The sequence below is a fragment of the Centruroides sculpturatus genome, unplaced genomic scaffold, assembly GCF_000671375.1.
Source record: "Centruroides sculpturatus isolate CEXI.00-Female unplaced genomic scaffold, Cexi_2.0 scaffold792, whole genome shotgun sequence".
Classification (NCBI taxonomy): domain Eukaryota; kingdom Metazoa; phylum Arthropoda; class Arachnida; order Scorpiones; family Buthidae; genus Centruroides; species Centruroides sculpturatus.
In genome coordinates this window covers 19014-40694 of record NW_019385073.1, presented here as the reverse complement: position 1 = coordinate 40694, position 21681 = coordinate 19014, and the positions used below count along the sequence as shown (strand labels likewise).

Here is a 21681-nt window from a genome sequence, read left to right as displayed (position 1 = left end):
AATATAGATTAATTAAAAAGTTCAAATTTAATTTTCTTTAAAAATTACAATTAGTTAATTAATTATTATTATTTTATTTAATTAATAAAAAATTATTAAGAAACAATTTTAATTTATTGCATTTAAACACGTCAAAAACTTAATCAGTTTTCAATTAATTAATTAAATTTATATGCAAATTAATCGTAATTAGTTTCGTTCTAGTTGATTTCCTAATTCCTCACTTGAATCATCTAACATTTAAATTAATTTCTGTGATAAATAATCGCTATTAAAGTGATCTTTGTTAGTTAAAAGTCGTGATTTTTTGAACTGTCGCGTCGCGTATCGCGTGTCGCGTCGTAATTTGTTAGTTGAAATTATAGAAAAAAATTTATATTTCTCACAATTTCAAATGTTTAATTATTTTTAATTTATAAAATATATTTTCGTTTAATTTAAAGCAACCTAAATTAATAAATTTAAGTTAGTTATATGACATGAAATCGGAAGCGAATGGATGCGACGAACACGTGTTGTCGCGTCGCGAACTGAAAATAAATATTTTAATTTTTATCATTCTGTTTAACGTGGTAAATATTTATTTATTACAAACACTCAGTTTGTAATAAATAAATAGTTTCTAAATCATTAAATAATAAGAGTTTTATCGCTTATATTTTAATAGTTTAAGCAGTGAGAACAGTCGCATCAGTTAGGCGTCGAGTCCCGTCGTCAGATCAGAACATCTTAATTAAATTTATGATATTTTCATATTAATAATTTGTATATAATCACATAAAAGTGTTTAAAAATATATTAAGTGTTAATTTATTTCATTATAAAATATTTTAATATAATAAAATAATAATTGTTTTTCCTACCTATGGACGCGACGAGTCGCAAATTATGGCGACGCGCTTCAATAAAAATCTCGCAATAATATTTATTTATTTGTTAAAACGTTTAAATTTACAAAATATTAGACTATAATATAAAATAATTTATGTTAATATAATATAAATTATTAATTAAAACCATTTTTTAGTATTTATAACAGCATGCGAAGCGACGCGACGCCTGACCGTTCGCATCCACCATATTAAAATTCTAAATTCTCACCTGAATCCCAGTGTTTCAATATCGCTTTTTTAACAATTATATTTCATATATTTTCATTTTTAAGCATAAAATTTAAGATAAAAACGTGTTTAGAAGGAGAACGGATGGGGTTCTTCACGCATTTAATTCGATCAGTCGATATGAGAAACTAGAACAATGACGTCAACAATAGTATTAAATCGGAACAGGTGTTTTCGTACGAAGTGCAACCAATCCCGTAACACGTGTCGTTCTACTTGTTTCATTTATAATTTAAACTCGGAATTTAAAAAAACGGAAAAAAACACATCAACAAAATTAAGAACAGAAAAAATTCAGTGGGAAAAGTTTCGAGTGGAACAATTTCCATAGCAACCAAACTAATTTCTTGAGTTATTTGACAATATTTTTGAAGTTCCGAATCCATAAATATTAGAATAAAATATAAAAAAAAGTGCATTTTAGTATCAATTTCTTTCTACAAATCAATACATTTGTATTGTGTAAAGTCTTAAGTCTTGGTCGAAGAATAACGGTATATAAAAGTGCTTAAAGAAGATAAAATAATGTTTTTCTTGTTAATTATGTAATAATATACGTTAATAAATGGTCTCTTGATGATAATTTTATCAATTTTTATAGTTCAAGACGATGAGAAACAACACAAGATACATTCAAAGTTAATTAAGGTAAGTGGTATTTTCCTAGCGATAATTTCTCTTTTAAAAGTAATTAATTAATCATCACTAAATAAAATCGAAGAAAGTGATAGAAATCTTATCAAATTTATTGTTTTTAATGTTTTTTTTTCTGATTTACATCTTGTGTTGTATACGGCGCGGCGCGTATGTCGGAAAAGCGCCGCGACTGTCTTTAATTAATACTCTATTTTAATTTTAAAATTACAAAACTAATTGAAAAAATTCAAGTAACTAAAGTAGAATATTATAAAGAATCTTTTCTATTAAATATAATAAAAAAAATTTTGTATAATTTCGTGTGTTGCGGGATGCGCAGTTTATATATTAAAGTGGGGGCCATTTCATTTTGAAATGGTGAAATTAAATTTAAATTAAACACTTAAAAATTAATTAAAATTTTATTTATCACGTTTTATTCCGTGTTTAAAAGTATATATAAAATTATATAACGTATATCGAACGTGATTAGATAATTTCTGAAATTGCCGGATTACGATGAATTTTTTATTAATTATAATTTGGCTAATAAATGAATTTAAGTTTAAAGTAATTTGATATTACATATAGGTCATTCCGCCATCTGTTAAAAAATCCACGAACTATTTAAGATAATTTGCAGAATGCATAATACTATAAAGTGATTTGAAATAAATCTTATTTAACTTTGTAGAATTATTTTCTAATTTTTAAAATATAATCGAAAATTTTCCTTCAATAGTTATATATATACCAAAACTATTTAAGCTGGTCAGAATGAATATTAACACCTTCATTACTGTATTGTACTTATTTGGTTTTATACCATGCGTCCCATTAAGCCCTTTGCAAATTAGGGGATGCCTTTCGACGTGACGTCATATTCGAGTAGTCACGTGATTGTCGACTGTCGTTATCACTCGTGACGTAGCTCTAAAGAACCAATGAACAATCGCGACCGCTGATTTTCGTCGTTTTGTACAAGTTTGATTTTTGCATTCCGTTTTATACAGGTTTTTCTTTGGCTGCAATTTTAACAACATACGAACTTCCGGTTTGAAACGGAAGTCAAATTACAGTCGACCCCCTATAACACTGTTGATTATTCCGTTTTATATGAATTCCATGTTGTACGAGTCACTTAGATTTTACAAATACGTGAGCAGCATGGAATTTATATAAAACGGACTAATCAACAGTATTATAGGAGGGTCGACTGTATTTCAATTCAAAAATTTTCTTCAGAACAGATTTAGATTACGATAATGACTCTTTATTAATAAGAAATGTATGATGTACAAGGGCAAGACACTACACAAGTTGTGGCCGGCCAGGTGTAGGAAAGTGTTCTAGAAGTGTATCACATCCTTGTTTTTGATATATAGGGTACAAACCCCAGTCTTCTAGCTTCAGCTTTCGGTAGCTTCACCTCTGTCTAATTTATCTGAGGATTTCCCTGCCACTTAAGTAGCTGGATGAAGATACTGTATCACTTCCATCTTAGTTTGCTTTATGCAAGTGTTTTTTCTGCTCTTCTATTTTCGCAGTTTAGAACTCCGTCACTACTACAAATACGAAGGTTCCGTACGGCAAGAGGGTACTATTCAGTGATAAGTAGTTATATTGGAATGCAGATAATGGTCTGTTGTTTATTCAGCAGAGGCTTTGACCCACCCGCTTAATTTTTATGGAATTAAAGCAAAATAACTTAAATATGCTTAGAGTGGATAAAGCAGAACAAGTCATTTTAGTGGTTAACCAATGGGAAAGAAATAAGAAAAGTTAGTATTAGTCAAAAATCTGGTGTAAAATGTCCGTCACTTGTAGATTTTCGAAACTATTTTAAATAATTACTGGTTCAATATAGATTTTAAATTATTATTACGCATAATATTGTTTAACTTTTTATTATTATTCTTAATGCACTTCCAATGGAAAGAAAAACTATTTTATTACAAATTTCCATTTTTTTTAAGGTTTACATTTAAGAATTCTTCTATAATATACTGTATATGGGCTTTTACATAATTTATTTTTTGTTCTTGTTCTTTTCAACTGAGTACATTGCATTTCTTCATTTTTTTAATTCTTTTAGCTTCTTTTACTTCTTTATTTTGAATTTTTCTAAGAAAAATAATAATACTAAGTCATAAATGAATAATATAATATTTTCAGGCTTAATATGAGTGAGAGTTGCACACTTAAGACCATAACCAGTGGCTTCAGAGATGCAATCTGAAAGAGAGAGACCGTCCCTGCAAACTATTGAGTCATCCTTCTGCTTAAGCGATCCAGATCTGATCTGGATTGCTTACACATTTATTAAAAATTAAGATATTATTTATATCTTATATTTATATAAAAAGAGCAAGATATTATTTATTAATACTGGATCCAGGTCCGGGGCACAGGTGCACTGGGTTACTGAGATGCATTCATGCATGGCCTCACTGTAATAAATCCTGGATAGAATCAAGTGTGTTTGAATGGTCTCTCTCTGCCAGATTGTCTGTTGGAAGCTTCAGACTTCAAGTGAGCTCTATTATCTTCAATGATTATAGACATATTATTTAACTGATATTATATAACTGTTGGTATAATTATCTTGATGCACAAGCATGTGCACATATATGCATGCACAGAAACACATGCACTTACACTCACACATGCAAACACAGATACATTCTTAATATATTCAAATAATACTTCAAATTCCAAACCAACCTTTTCAGACTTTCAATTTTTGGACAATTCTTTCTCTTGTGACCGGGATCACCACAGACATGGCAAGAACTCTCTCTTTGTATCAATTCACATTTATGATTTATTAAGACACACAGATTGCAGTTATTGCAATGAACGTAACTTTCCTTTACGCAACGTTTGCATATATCGCAATGTTTGTATGGTCTTCCATCCTATAAATAATTAGAAAGACAATGTTAATTTGTTGCATTCACAATTTTTCATCTTAAATTATTTTTTAAATTTAAAACTTAAGATTGCAATGAAATATATGGCAATTCTTGTTATTATGCATATGTACTATAAGAAGAATTTAACTGTATTCGAACAAATGTTTCTGTAATTTTAAGTTATTGACATTGTAAGATGATAAGACTAATAACGTGCTCTGTTTTAATCCCTGGAAGAGATGGCCAGATGGAGAGCAGTTAAGGTGCCAGACTACCATTCTGAGGATCTAGGATCAAATCCAGACAAGTTGAGAAACTCCAGGAATTCCGACTGGATATGTCGAGTCCTATCCCATGTCATTTGGCTGTCCCATTGTGGACTTGGCCAAATTCATAATGGGCTTGCTAAAAAGCCTCTTAATACCCACAGGAAACAGTTTAAAAAAACCGAGATACAGTAACTGTCTTTAAACCCTTAGGCTCAGAGTTTATATGTTGTAAGTTAGATTATACATAAAGCAATAAAAAATGTATTACAACCCAAAATGAACTGCTGTAAGAATTAAAAGTAAGAATCAAGTGAAAAGAATTAAAATATGAGCAAATATTTATTGTGACGTTGTCACAATGCCAGGCTGCAATTTTTATTTAATTTAAAATATATTCTCATCACCTCAAATTAGTAGTGGTTTGCCCCTGTACATCACACTTTTCCTTTGATGAGAGTCATATCAGTCATCTTTCTGTAGAAAATTTTTTAATTAAAATAACAACTTCCGGTTTGCATTGGAAGTTCGTATGTTCAAAAAAATAACCAAACTCTTTGAATTGGGTAAAAATGGAGTGCCTACCGTCGTGAAGTTGACAACACTACATTCGTGATAACCTACCGAGTAAGTAATTTTTTTTTTAGATTGTTGATATCTGGTTTCGTTCCTCAATCATTGTTTTTTGAATGTTTCAATGTTTGTAGTGATTTTTGCAATGAGAAATTTACGAAAGCAACAATGTAACATGAAGTTTTGCATGAAACTGGGGTAAACTTATGAAAACATTTCAACTTTTGAATCAAGCTTATGGAGGTGATGCTCTAGGTTGTATGCAGTGTTACAAATGGTTTACCCAATTCAAAAGTAGTCATCAATTAGTTGAAGATGACCTTCAATCAGTTGATGAGTGTCATCAGTTGAAGATGACCTCAACTGATGACACTCATGTTCAGAAAATCAGAGTTATGCACTTTGAATTTTTGCCTCAAGGTCAAACAGTCAAGCGTCAGTACTATGCAGGTGTTCTGAAACAATTGTGTGAAAAAAGTCACAAAAAGAGACCAGAGTTGTGGTGAGACAACTCGTGGTTTCTTCACCATGACAACGCACCTGCTCACTCAGTCTTGTCAATTCACCAGTTTTGTGCCAAAAATCAAAATGACTGTCCTCACCAGACCTGGCTTCTTGTAAATTTTTTTTGTTTCTAAAATTAAAATCAGTGCTGAAAGGACAGTTTTCACACTTGTTTCAAAACTGTCCTTTCAGCACTGATTCATTGATAACATTAAAACAAATATGTCACAAGCATTTGAAGGACAGTCTGAAACAAGCTTACCAGGACTGCTTGGCAAAGTGGAAACACCACTGGGATAAGTGTGTGAATAGAGGAGGGGAGTGCTTTGAAGGGAACAAAGACCAATAATCTGTAACTTGGAGAATAAAAATTAAAAAATTAAAGCTGAACAGACCTCGTAGTTAATCGGTACTCCCTCACCCTAAGCTTTCCATATCTGGTCTTCAATTTCATTTATCTAACACTGTTCTAGAGATTAAGGAAGGACAGACAAATAACAGTGGGAATTTATAGTTCTACCATTCTTTTAAATTGCAGCCCAATATTCCAATTATATGACTTTTGATAATATATATTAGTGCTGTGCAAATCCATTACTATTGAGAAATTGGTAGATACTGAAATCAGTACTTGTAAGCTTAATATTCATTACTCAATACTTGTTAATTCATTACTCTTTAGGCCAGTGGCTCTCAAACTGTTTCTGTGGAACAGTTGTGTTCCACTAAAAAGATTTTACAGTTTTTACTGCAAGTTTATTCCAATATACTACAATATATTACTTAATTCATAGACAATTCCACATTTACTGTTTTATTCAATAAAGTAACATTTAATAATTTATTTCTTTATTGCTTTGTGAGAATAGTAAGCATGGAATTGCTTAATTTTTACTTTCCTGGCTGTTACATATAAGAGGGAAAGTATGGCAATCAATCAAAAAATGACCCTGCACAAGATTTTCACATTTTTGGGCTTAGGACACCTTGAAACATTAAGAAATGAAAAAAAATTTGAAGGTTTTTTCTGTATGTATGGATGTTAGTGTGTGTTTGCAGGGAGACTTAGGTTTTATGTATTAGGAGGACCGATGCTATTAAATTTTGGTGATTAATGGTCAAGGGGTTGGGAGATAAAGGGAGTTGTGTATCTCCAGTAGGGTCGGACTTCCTGACAATTTTACTGGTTATTAACATATACAATTTTTATATAAAACCCATCCCTACCCTCAAAATTAAACTTTTAGACATTTTATAATAGTTAAAAATATAAAAAATTTTTAAAATAAAATATAACAGATGGTACCACCAAATATTGCCAGGAAAGATAAGCAACTTGTTGCTGGATTTTTTATTACATTGATGCTAATGCTCTCTATAATAAAAAATGTATGAATGGTGTTCTACAGCTTCAGAAAGATTGAAAACCACTGCATTATACAGTAACAGATATGGAATAGATAACAATGAAATACTATTGATACTCGATACTGAGTATTTACTATCTGAATCAAGTATCATATTTGGAATTTCTGCTCCATAGAATTTTATTGGTTTTATGTTATCTTCTTTTCTTTTGTTGATTTTTGTTTATTTATTTCATTTAATGAGTTTCTATTATATTATTTTGTTTGAATAGACGCTGTTCCCAGTTAAGTTCATCAGGTTTTGTTTACACAAGCTCCAAGAAACTACCGATATAAAGCTATAAAATATTCAAAGCATTTAAAATTTAAAATAGACAGCAATTAATTTTAAGGAAATGGACTCGCTATCAACCGTGCGGAGGGTGTGCTTTGACTTACAATAGATCTTGAATTAAGTTTGGATTTTATATTTTAGAAAAACCGGGTATTTTTTTAAATTGTAATCTGGTTTGAAGAACCTTGTTAAACACAACATTGAACACATGTGTATTTTCATGACGTTCAAAAGTTTTAAGTTTTTATTCTTTTAAAACACGTATTCTATTAGTTCTAAACCTGATGATAAGCATTAAAAATGAAGGAAAATGCTTGTTTTTTATTTAATTAAAACTAATTCGTGTTGGTTGTCAGTAATTACGTATTTTACAGGTTTTGTTTTTAATATAAACTTTTGCAATTTATATCATGGGAAGAATTTTGAGATTTGTGGGACTGATTAAGATCCTCAACAGAAAAGTATGGGCATTCAACAACAAAAAGATTAGAAATAAGAAGCAAGTCTGTTTACCAATGCTAATGAATTTAATCAAACAAAATAATATAACAGTTTTACTAGCATTTTCAACAGTTTGTCATTCTCAGGAGAAGAATTAGAAAATTGAATGGCATGTTATGAATTGGAATTGATTATAAATCAGTTTGAAAAGAACAAATTAATTATTCTAGAAGCAAAAAAGGTTGGAGGGCAGTTGGGGTAGAATAACCTATAACAAAGCATCATACATGATGTGAATTTGAATCCCATTTTGGGTCTATTTTTCTTTCAGAATAATCTAAATTATTAAAATTTAATTCAAAATAGACAAGATGGCAACTTAATTATCTACATTTAGTCCAAATTATTAAGTTTCAATAATTAATTGATGGCCAAAATATAGTCCAAAAATGCTTTGGCATTAATAATTTGATTACATTAATCTTTGAGCTTGTTTGTATAGGATGCAAAGTCCTTATACAATCACATAACTGATGAACATAGATAGCTAAAGTTATGAGTGTAATGTATAATTGTAATAAAGTGGCTATGCACTACAAGACGAAACTGCTTGCAGCACTCATAACAGTAAAATTCAGAAATTAGTACTCATATCTCAAAAATAATGCACAATATGAAAAAAGAGTCAGTTACAAAGTCGTAGAGCTCAACCAACTTAGAACAAAAGGACATTCCACATACATGAATAGCATGAGCAGGTGTGAAATGCTAATGAGCACATTGAGTACAGGCAATATGTATTTCTTGTGTTCATTCATGTTTATTTATAACATATGTATATCTCAATTCCATGTCTTCATGGTGCATTCATGACTGTCATATGCTGTGAGCTGTTCACAAATGTCAGTTTTTGACTTTTGTTTGCTGGAAATTTTGAATTTAGGTGTGATTTGCAAAAATGTCAGTGTAAAAGGACTCTACTGTGCACTCTGTATATATGACTGTGTTATTTATTTCGAATTTAAGAATTGTTCTTGCAAATTTTCCCCATGTACAAAAAATAAAATCAAAATATTCCTCAATAAATAACTCAGATATAACATTTATACTAACCTTGGAGGTACAAGCATTACATTTGAAGCAGTGCTTGTTTTCTCTGGCAACATACCTCTTACATATTTTACAATACCTGAAATAAAACATGGATATGAACTTTCATTAAATTAGTATAATTAATAGTAAAAAAAAATAGTTTTACCTGTAATCGTCATCTGGTAATTTGAAATATTTAGCTTCTATGTTAGTAAAAATGCGCACTGGTGAGCCGAACTTTCTTCCTTTCTGATTATTGTGAAATGAAGAGTGATTTATATATTGAACCTAATTCAAAAATAACAATTATTAAAAATTACAAACTGTTAGAATCTAGATAAGTTGGAAAAGTATACATATTTAACATGAAATTACTAAGTTAGAGTTACTTTGTTTATATATAATGAAGCTAACTGTTCAAAAACTTCATGCTCTCAAAGATTTATTGACAATATGGGTTCTAATCTTTATAATACTAAAGTTTCGATATCCAATAGTAATAGGAGGCTTACATGGCATATTTGAAATCATACTCATCATACCCTGCATACATATAATGTATGTTAGTACAAGGTCCACACAACTCTCATCATAGTTTGATATTGAAAGATCCACTGGAAAGGGAGAAATTCCTGAGAGAGAGTTTTATATGCCAGACAGTATTATAAAATGGAATCATGTGTGGGTGTGTGTGTCTGGTACGAAAGCAAGATCACTGTTTGTCATAACCATTTTTTGCAAGACACTTACAAATCCTCAGGTTGTTGCTAAATTTGGTGAAAGTCCACAAAGTTAGATTCTCTGCATTTGTTCAATTAGGTATCCATGCTGAGAGAGTTTGTCAGAAAGAGATGAAAAGTTCTGGATCCAAAAAGTAGAGAAGAGTTGTCGTTCTCATTGAAGAGAGGCACAAGCGCACACACTTCAATGAAAAGAAATTAATAGTGATAAAGAGTACAGTAATAGCACAGGATTAATCCAGAGTTCTTGAGTAAACAGATCAAGAAGTACCAGTGTTCTTGAGACACTTTCCAACTGGTGTCTTATCTATTTCCAGATTATAACTTGAGACTTACTTGGGCTATGGGAGAGGTCAACACCAGCATTTCATTCAATGCCAATTTCCAATCCCAACCACAGATGTTTACTAATCTTGTCATTTAAATCGAGTTGTGTACTTCTCTTTGACAGTTACTAATTCAAGGCACCATTCATACAAAATTTTGACAGCAAACAATTTATTAAAAATCAAATTTTTTTTTATTTCAGATTCTTTGTGAGCTTTCTGACTGATAACAGAAGTAAATTCATCAATTATTGAGAATTAAATTAAATGATGGATTCATTTGATTTAATTTTCAAACAGGATGAGTGAAGAATGGGGATGATAAAATGACCCTTACTGCCCTTATGAAACTATGGTATCGAGCAACATTCAATCTCAGATCCCATAAGGGCTAACTTCTTATTGCATAGCCATCCAAGTCATATCAAATTGACTAATGTAAATGCTTCTTTAATAATACCGAAGAATGAATGGAAATATGTACTTTATCTCACCTTATAGTCCATCATAACTAATGATGGCATTGCTTCGGTCAATCTCGGTTCCATAAAATAGGGATTAAACAACAAGATTGGAAGTTCAGTCTTAACACCAGTTATACTTGTCCATTTGCGAGAAATAGTCTTGTACGTTTGCATCAAGGCATCGACGTGTCCGCCAAAAGGCGGATCTAACAAGACGACAATCTTGTCGTCGTTCAAATAATCATAAAAAATTTTTTCGGACTCTTCTCCATCAAAAAAATAATTATTAAACATATTGTAATGGCAAAATGTTTCTTGATTATAAAATATTTTCTAAAAATAAAAGAAAAGAATAGAAAATAAGTTAAGTATTTAAGTTGAGTAAATACTGAAAATCAAATATAATTTCTTAATTTCATTAAATAATATAAAAGGCTAAATATGATATAAAATTTGACCAAATGACATTATACTGAATGATTACACAAGAATATTTGAGTGTCCTGATTAAACGTGACTTATTTAATGATGTTGTACATTATCCAAATTGAATCATGGAAAAACACTTTGTCAACAAAGACAAGAGAATTGTACAGTAGTTTGTTTCGTGAGTCTTGAAAAGGCAATGTGTAGTATTGAAAAGGGACTTTGAAAGCTTTAGAACCAATTTACTCTATTCACTTCTCACAGCAATATGAAAGAAAAATACTTAAAAATAAAGAATAAAAGTAGGAGAATAATGTTTAAGTAGGTACAAGTAACTTAAAATTAAATGGAAATAAGAATAAGAAAGTTTGATATACATATATGGGGTATATCTGAATATCTGTCAGAAAATATGCACCCAAACTGCATTATATGTATGTAAACATGATCCTAAAAGCACCCATTTTTAAAATACTTATTCTAAATATCATACATGGAGCAAACAACGGCAAAAACAATGCATAAAATATTCAAAATATGTAAATATCTTCCAGTGAATTGAATGCTGGGATATGTCTTGAAAAATTATCAACAGTGATTGTGTTAATCTCTCTTAAATAGGCATTAAAAATTTGCAGAAAAGACAGACGTGCACTTATGGTGAGTAAAATGGAAATTACTTTGAGACCTGTAGAATTTACCAAGATCTGTAACCAAACTGAAATATCTCATATCTTTGAATGTTTGGTAGAATTAGTCTATGACTCTGTAAATGTGGAAAAGTAAACATCCAGCTGAATGAAGGAGATTAGGAAAGACCCCTGAAACTTGCAAGTGATGGGACATGTCCTAAATTGAGTTACCAATTGATCTTCAATTAGCACTGGAGAACTGAAGTTTTGGAGTGGATTCATCACAACCACCTGTATGAAAAATTTTGAATGAAGATAGTCTGTATCCCTACCATTTTAATCTGTTTAGAGACTGAAACTGAAAGATTAACCACAACAAATGGGCAATGATAAGCATACATGTGCAAACATGCACCAGTTCCTCTCCAAAATTAATTTATTTTTTAAAGGAAGCAATGTTTACAAGAAATGAAATGTTTAACTTTTACAACTACCACATTTGAGCCAAAGGCAATCTATATGGGATTAAAGATCATCATCATCAAGCGTCTTTCTCAATGTTTGGGCAAGAATTGTGGGAGATAAACTGATTAGTCCATAAGACATACCTCCATGTCTCACAAGATCTTTGTACAGTACCAACAGTTTTTGAGGCAGCTGACAACAAGCATACTTCCCAAAGAGTTCATTATGTTCCTTTGCAATTTAATAGACATGGGATTTGTGCACCATGACAATCTGCTGCATTTTAGCCCACTAGTGCTTGGACAAAAAGTTTCCAAATAAATGGATAGGCTAAAATGAACCCATGAAGTGGCCACCTCACTTCCAAAATCTCATACCTCTTAACTTTTATTTCTGGGGCCATGTAAAACAATTAGTATACCATTAGACATTGATAATTTAGGCAGATTGTCCAGGCATTCAATGGACATTGGCAATAACCTGGTATCTTTGAAGAAGTACAACAGTCTACAATGCAGCTTGTCAAAAGTTATTTGGGGACACATTTTCAATACATGTTATGAGGGGCATTGACCTGTTAACTAAGTTTGCAGACTTTTGATTAAACACAAAACATATCCAAACCTTAAATCAATCTAGCACCAAGGCATAATTCATTTTAGAATGTTAAACTTGAAGCATTCTATTCCAGCAGTTTAAATCCAAAGCAGATCTTAGAAGAAGATCAAGAATGTTTGTTACATGAATTATATCTTGGTGCTGGACTGATTCAAGGTTTAAATGTATTTTATGTTTAATTCTCATCCAGTTGTGTAGAAGATTTAACTTCATGATTTTTGATTGCTTTTAGGACCCACATTTATGAGAACTTTCTTACTTTGGTATACAGTTTACATATGCAAATTTTTTGACGAGTTCAGATACATCCTGTACATTAGACAGAAAAGATCCTTAAGAAATGAACTAATGAGTATAAACAGTTATATAATTTTTTCTTCTGCAATATCATAAGTGAACACTAACAGAATAGAAATACAGAATAGACAAAACAAGAAAGACAATTTTCAAAAACCAAAAGAAACACTATAAAAGTCATCTATATTAAAAATATAAGGCTTGCCTGATGAAAATTAGACATATATCGGAACTGGGAAATATTTATTGCAAATATAAAAGAAATCTCCAAGTTTATTCAGACAAAGATCCCAACATCTCACAAACAGATCAATGCTCCTTGTGTTGAATTTGGTAGCTGCTGGTAAAAAAATTCTTCCAAGCTATCCTTCAACTCATTGTCTGAAATGATTCTTTGCCCTTGCAAAGCTTTCTTAAGAGATCTGAAAATGTGAAAGTCGCATGGCAACAGGACTATATGGCAGATGTTCTAGTATCTTCCAGCAGAATATCTATAATGTGGCACTGGTTGCACTTGCCTTACGGGGACAGGCATTGTCGTGAAGCAGGATGACTTTTTTCAAGTGGGGTCCTGGGCATTTCGACTTTATTGCTTTATACAGCAGTAACAGTTTCACAATAGCATTCTGAGTTGATTGTTGTGTATGGTAGCATAAAGTCAGTCCATGCTACCATACACAACATGCAGCAGTCCATGACAGTCAAGAAAGAAAGTCAACATCACTTTTTCAGCACCAGGCATCATTACAGACTTATGATGTCCCAGGGAGGACGAGTGTGTCCATTGCTTGTTCATGTTCTTTGTTTCAGGGTCTTCATTACATCATGTCAAGTGCTGTAGACCCAGAAACACGCGTAGTCTTGTAATCTCCAGTGAGATTTTTTTTGATACCTATTGTGCACAGACTCTTCTGAATTGGAAAAGTTTGTAAATGATTGTTTGCACTGTCCCTTTGCTCAAATTTGTGGATGCACAAGTTGTAACTAGTCTGTCACTTCTGATTATGTTGTCCACAGCAATGGAGATTACAGTGTGTGCTTGACCTGGTCTCAGTTTATCCCAAATTGACACATTGACAAAATGGCACATGGCCTTCTCTGTAACTCTTGCACCAATTATTCACTGCCGTTTGTCCTAAACATTGTTCATCATAAACGCACTTCATTTGATACGCATCATAAACGCATCATAAACGCACGTCTATAGATGTCGGCACTCACATTTCCATCAGCTTACTAAAAACTAAACTACCACCTGTTATTCAATTAAGGACACTTCCATTGTAACTAAAATTAATCTACCAATTACTGGAGATAAAATCTACTCCCACCAATACTTAATGCAGCCCATGTTTCACCTTTGTTGAGATTACCCACCCATAAGATGGTCCACCGATTGTTACTTTGCACGATGAAATATGACATGTGTCCACTTTTCAATTGGGCAATCCATATATTTTGCATAAATTGCAAGAACATTTATCTCATAAATCTTTCAGATCCAGTAATATTTCAGCTAATGCATAAATAAATTTGAACTTTTAAGTGGAATTTGATAAACATACAAAACACATTTCAGAAAATGTCACTTGAATATTACAGTAATAGATTAATAAATAATTTTATCATACATATCTTTCATCCAGATCCAAAAGCAGGCTTTTGAGACTTGATTCACACTTGGAATGTATATGCTCATGAATTTTGGTAGAATTAGTCTATGACTCTGTAAATGTGGAAAAGTAAACATCCAGCTTAATGAAGGAGATTAGGAAAGACCCCTGAAACTTGCAAGTGANCTTCCAGCAGAATATCTATAATGTGGCACTGGTTGCACTTGCCTTACGGGGACAGGCATTGTCGTGAAGCAGGATGACTTTTTGCAAGTGGGGTCCTGGGCATTTCGACTTTATTGCTTTATACAGCAGTAACAGTTTCACAATAGCATTCTGAGTTGATTGTTGTGTATGGTAGCATAAAGTCAGTCCATGCTACCATACACAACATGCAGCAGTCCATGACAGTCAAGAAAGAAAGTCAACATCACTTTTTCAGCACCAGGCATCATTACAGACTTATGATGTCCCAGGGAGGACAAGTGTGTCCATTGCTTGTTCATGTTCTTTGTTTCAGGGTCTTCATTACATCATGTCAAGTGCTGTAGACCCAGAAACATGCGTAGTCTTGTAATCTCCAGTGAGATTTTTTTTGATACCTATTGTGCACAGACTCTTCTGAATTGGAAAAGTTTGTAAATGATTGTTTGCACTGTCCCTTTGCTCAAATTTGTGGATGCACAAGTTGTAACTAGTCTGTCACTTCTGATTATGTTGTCCACAGCAATGGAGATTACAGTGTGTGCTTGACCTGGTCTCAGTTTATCCCAAATTGACACATTGACAAAATGGCACATGGCCTTCTCTGTAACTCTTGCACCAATTATTCACTGCCGTTTGTCCTAAACATTGTTCATCATAAACGCACTTCATTTGATACGCATCATAAACGCATCATAAACGCACGTCTATAGATGTCGGCACTCACATTTCCATCAGCTTACTAAAAACTAAACTACCACCTGTTATTCAATTAAGGACACTTCCATTGTAACTAAAATTAATCTACCAATTACTGGAGATAAAATCTACTCCCACCAATACTTAATGCAGCCCATGTTTCACCTTTGTTGAGATTACCCACCCATAAGATGGTCCACCGATTGTTACTTTGCACGATGAAATATGACATGTGTCCACTTTTCAATTGGGCAATCCATATATTTTGCATAAATTGCAAGAACATTTATCTCATAAATCTTTCAGATCCAGTAATATTTCAGCTAATGCATAAATAAATTTGAACTTTTAAGTGGAATTTGATAAACATACAAAACACATTTCAGAAAATGTCACTTGAATATTACAGTAATAGATTAATAAATAATTTTATCATACATATCTTTCATCCAGATCCAAAAGCAGGCTTTTGAGACTTGATTCACACTTGGAATGTATATGCTCATGAATTCTGCAATCAAACAGTATCAAATTTTACTTATAAATCATAAAAATATGATACAAATAATTAATTTTAATTAAATAAAAAAAAATTTAATTTCCAAATATTTGTTTAAATTACCTTGGTGTTCCAATACATAAACATCGTTCGTAACCCAGTAATTCAATCGATTCTATAAGGAATTTCACGGTGTTTTCGGAGAAAAAGAATTGCTAGAAAAAACAATTTTTTAAAAATAAATAATTTATAAAAAATTATTTTAATTTAAATGATGATTGGAAAATAACTGGATTATGATACAAAATATTTATCTAATAGCATCAGAATTTATCAAAATAACAATAAACTAGAGAAAATGAAACTAGATAACAAACATAACATACAGCTTGGCTCAAAGCTACCTAACAAGTTTAAAATATTATTATAATTAAACAATAATATATATAAATCCTACTCAAATACCATTTGTATCAACTTTTTAAGCAATGAAATTCAACTAATGTGTTTGTCCCAATTTCAACTTCACTTTTCCTCAATTTTATCTCAAGATTTGATGTCACACTTTGGAAAACACTTCAGAGTAGAGAAGCTTTCACAATCAGTACGTGACCCAAACTTTTCCAGTTCGAATTAGTTTAGTATATTCTATATTCAAGATAGCTCCTCAAAAAAGAAATCTTAAGAATTACGTGGATATATTTGTAAATTACACCAACTCACCAAGCAATCCAACAATCATATTTTAGAACATCAAGTACCTGATAACAGCTATTAACATAATTGAAAATGTTTGAACATTTTTAGCTTACATTGTGGATGTTTTTGCTGGATTGCTTTTGAGTCAAGCATAAATCTTAAGGATTCTGATCAGAAGAAAATATATGCCAATCAATTCTCTCCTAAGATGCAAAGATTGTTAAGAGCAAACGTATTAAACACATAGTATAAATAGCTTCAAATGCTGATTTGAATAATACTCAAGATTTATATACCTTTTTATTCAATTTAGTAAATACAAAGTGCTTTTTAGTCATGCTATATCATAATTTTTCACAAAAAATAAATCATATTAAATCTGTAAACAAAGTAAATTGTTAATTCTAAGCTAAATGTTCATAAAAATAATCGTAATTACGGATATTACTTTTTCAAAAATGTCACATGATGCTGGAGTCTCACCCTTGGGTAACGAAATAATTCATTTTTGTTTCCAAAGTTTTACGCAAGAGCCCATACTATTTACATCACCAATTTGTATGTTATATATGTAATTAATAAAATAATATAACATTGTGGTACCCTGTGCTGTGTATATATTCTTAGAACAACTAAAAGGATTGATCAACGATATGCATTATATATATAATTTTGGAATGGGTATGTGTGACAAAGTTACAGAGCATTACAGGAGATGGGATGGTAGTTGAAAGATAAAAAATAGCATTATGTAATTTATGGACAATATCTTTCTTTATTTGATATATTTTCTGGAATAATGTATCAATATTTAAAATTTTTATTAATAATTTACTGTTTTCAATCATTATATAAAAATTTTCATAATGATTCACTACTAGAAATTAAATCTTTAGAAATAGCATAGAAGCAAAAAGTTGAAGTACAAAATATTGTATATGGTATTTCACTACATGCATTTTGAAATATTACAAATAATCAATTATGTAGTATTGAATTTAATTTTTAATCTAAATTTATATCTTTATGCCTCTACATTCCCTTCTGCCATCTTAATACCACAATTATGTCTTTTTCTATCATTATTATAAATCAGTAGCAAAGTGAACAAGTTGCACTTAGAGTACCACAAAAATCCGTCTGTAACAAAGAGTAGACAGCTTAATTTGTTAATTCTTATTCTAATTAATTTATTATTTTTATACATTTTTTATTGTTATTTTGCATTTTATTATATATTTTAATGAGATTTGTTTATTGTATCAGGAGATGGTAATTATTGTCTTAGCAACATTGCCTGTGTAAAATAAATAAATAAATCATGTGACTTCTAGTTCAGACTGGAAGTTCATATATACCGATACTTAATTGGAACCTCCAACTCCTAACCTTTCCATATCTGGTCTTGATTTTATCTGTCTAACTCTGTTCTCAAGATTAACAAAGGACAAACAGATAGACTACAGTGGGAATGTATAGGTCTGTAATCTAAAAATTACAGCCCAATAAAATAATAAATAAAAAAATTTATCAAAATAACAATAAACTAGAGAAAATGAAACTAGATAACAAACATAACATACAGCTTGGCTCAAAGCTACCTAACAAGTTTAAAATATTATTATAATTAAACAATAATATATATAAATCCTACTCAAATACCATTTGTATCAACTTTTTAAGCAATGAAATTCAACTAATGTGTTTGTCCCAATTTCAACTTCACTTTTCCTCAATTTTATCTCAAGATTTGATGTCACACTTTGGAAAACACTTCAGAGTAGAGAAGCTTTCACAATCAGTACGTGACCCAAACTTTTCCAGTTCGAATTAGTTTAGTATATTCTATATTCAAGATAGCTCCTCAAAAAAGAAATCTTAAGAATTACGTGGATATATTTGTAAATTACACCAACTCACCAAGCAATCCAACAATCATATTTTAGAACATCAAGTACCTGATAACAGCTATTAACATAATTGAAAATGTTTGAACATTTTTAGCTTACATTGTGGATGTTTTTGCTGGATTGCTTTTGAGTCAAGCATAAATCTTAAGGATTCTGATCAGAAGAAAATATATGCCAATCAATTCTCTCCTAAGATGCAAAGATTGTTAAGAGCAAACGTATTAAACACATAGTATAAATAGCTTCAAATGCTGATTTGAATAATACTCAAGATTTATATACCTTTTTATTCAATTTAGTAAATACAAAGTGCTTTTTAGTCATGCTATATCATAATTTTTCACAAAAAATAAATCATATTAAATCTGTAAACAAAGTAAATTGTTAATTCTAAGCTAAATGTTCATAAAAATAATCGTAATTACGGATATTAGTTTTTCAAAAATGTCACATGATGCTGGAGTCTCACCCTTGGGTAACGAAATAATTCATTTTTGTTTCCAAAGTTTTACGCAAGAGCCCATACTATTTACATCACCAATTTGTATGTTATATATGTAATTAATAAAATAATATAACATTGTGGTACCCTGTGCTGTGTATATATTCTTAGAACAACTAAAAGGATTGATCAACGATATGCATTATATATATAATTTTGGAATGGGTATGTGTGACAAAGTTACAGAGCATTACAGGAGATGGGATGGTAGTTGAAAGATAAAAAATAGCATTATGTAATTTATGGACAATATCTTTCTTTATTTGATATATTTTCTGGAATAATGTATCAATATTTAAAATTTTTATTAATAATTTACTGTTTTCAATCATTATATAAAAATTTTCATAATGATTCACTACTAGAAATTAAATCTTTAGAAATAGCATAGAAGCAAAAAGTTGAAGTACAAAATATTGTATATGGTATTTCACTACATGCATTTTGAAATATTACAAATAATCAATTATGTAGTATTGAATTTAATTTTTAATCTAAATTTATATCTTTATGCCTCTACATTCCCTTCTGCCATCTTAATACCACAATTATGTCTTTTTCTATCATTATTATAAATCAGTAGCAAAGTGAACAAGTTGCACTTAGAGTACCACAAAAATCCGTCTGTAACAAAGAGTAGACAGCTTAATTTGTTAATTCTTATTCTAATTAATTTATTATTTTTATACATTTTTTATTGTTATTTTGCATTTTATTATATATTTTAATGAGATTTGTTTATTGTATCAGGAGATGGTAATTATTGTCTTAGCAACATTGCCTGTGTAAAATAAATAAATAAATCATGTGACTTCTAGTTCAGACTGGAAGTTCATATATACCGATACTTAATTGGAACCTCCAACTCCTAACCTTTCCATATCTGGTCTTGATTTTATCTGTCTAACTCTGTTCTCAAGATTAACAAAGGACAAACAGATAGACTACAGTGGGAATGTATAGGTCTGTAATCTAAAAATTACAGCCCAATAAAATAATAAATAAAAAAATTTATCAAAATAATAATCGTAATATACTTAACTGCTTCTTTCTTGTTATTTATTACAGGTAAAACAAAGTTACTCGGTTTTCTTAATTCTTCCTGTTTCACACAACAAACAACGTGTTGACCGTGAGCTTTCTGTTCATTGGGCAGAACAAAGCAGAAACAAGTCTTACAAAATCTTCTCTCAGACTCTTGAAGTTTTAAAATTTGCTTCATTCTTTTTATACATTGCTTATGTGATAATTTATTCTGTGTTTTCTTTAATTCATTCTCCCAGTGATTTTTCCTACAAGAAGACATCTTCTCATCTTCCCATTGAAAAAACTGGCATTCTTTTCTATCTCTGCAAGCAGAACAGGCATAAAACCTTCTTCCAGTTTTTCTAGCATCTTTCACAAATTTTGTAAACAATAATGTTGGACCTTAAAAGATATACAAAATTAATTACTTTACATCTTTTTATAATATCTTAATTTGGGGCTGGACCAATTGGCTGGATCCGAACTGACTTTGCATTATGTCAACATCAGGGCCCGTACTGCCCTTCGGCATTATCAATGTTCCCAAATCAGAATCTGATCATCATTAGAGCCCAAAAAGGTGAAAGTAGCATTGTCAATGCCTAGTAACCTAACATCACATACCAAGACCTCTGACTAATGCAACCCAGAGAACACTTATGTGGCTTTTCGCAATGAACCACACTTCTGCCTGAAGGCAGTTGATACACCCATTATGCACTGAAGGCAATTGCCAACCATCTGTCATAGAGCACGTTTGGAAATTAACCAGTGTTACTAGTAACTAACAGCAGTTACCAGTAACACCGGTTACAATTTCCATAAATGCCCACAGATACCACTATATATGAGATGTGCCAGCAAGGAGGGAAATGCACTGCTGTGGGTTTCAATGCAAAGTCAATGATGAATCCATGAGAGCCAATTCAGCCAACCAGTCCAACCCTCTTAATTTATATAGTATATGAATAACAAACCATGTGAGCATCTAGGGTTACTCGAAATATCTTCCTGAATAACTAAATCGACGCCTAAACTTGTCATTCTTATATCTAAAATCATTAACTAATAACAATATATTTATATTTTCAAATTATTAATATTTAGATATAACCAGCGATCACGTTCCATAAACATTAAAACACGTGGCTCAACGCATGGAACGAGGGTTATTTCAGAGGCGCCCTCTGCGAAATATGTACGAAAAATATCTGGAAAATCAACTTTCAAAAAATGAAATGTTCAATTTTAATTTGATTATTAAATTATTATTTGAATTAAATTAATTAATTTTTAAAAATATAAAAATGTA

At 30.9% G+C, this 21681-nt stretch overlaps 2 protein-coding genes across 2 annotated transcripts in view; one reads left to right on the top strand and one right to left on the bottom strand.

Annotated features, from left to right (window-relative positions):
- The first annotated feature begins 1566 nt into the window (after window positions 1-1566).
- The window catches only part of LOC111634250 (RING finger protein 37-like), a 34633-nt gene continuing 14518 nt past the window's right edge, over window positions 1567-21681 (top strand). The window contains exons 1-2 of the mRNA XM_023378983.1: window positions 1567-1615; window positions 1723-1769. The gene's annotated coding sequence lies outside the window, so the exon portion shown is untranslated. The remainder of the gene's footprint in view (window positions 1616-1722; window positions 1770-21681) is intronic.
- LOC111634251 (zinc finger CCHC domain-containing protein 4-like) lies at window positions 3725-21558 on the bottom strand. The gene is made up of 9 exons (XM_023378986.1): window positions 21347-21558; window positions 20386-20771; window positions 16356-16447; window positions 16172-16244; window positions 10810-11112; window positions 9416-9537; window positions 9271-9346; window positions 4482-4675; window positions 3725-3881 (listed from the first exon to the last, which is right to left on the bottom strand). Exons 1-9 carry the CDS (start codon window positions 21429-21431, stop codon window positions 3809-3811), a joined length of 1404 nt encoding a protein of 467 aa, XP_023234754.1. The 5' UTR covers window positions 21432-21558; the 3' UTR covers window positions 3725-3808.

Excerpts from the sequence above, each read along its gene's own strand:
- LOC111634251 (XM_023378986.1), bottom strand. The coding sequence starts at position 21,431 with ATGATTTTAGATATAAGAATGACAAGTTTAGGCGTCGATTTAGTTATT. Across the intron at positions 4,676-9,270 it reads GTAATGCTTGTACCTCCAAG|GATGGAAGACCATACAAACA; the intron begins GTTAGTATAAAT and ends AATTATTTATAG. Across the intron at positions 3,882-4,481 it reads AAAATTGAAAGTCTGAAAAG|AAAAATTCAAAATAAAGAAG; the intron begins GTTGGTTTGGAA and ends TATTTTTCTTAG.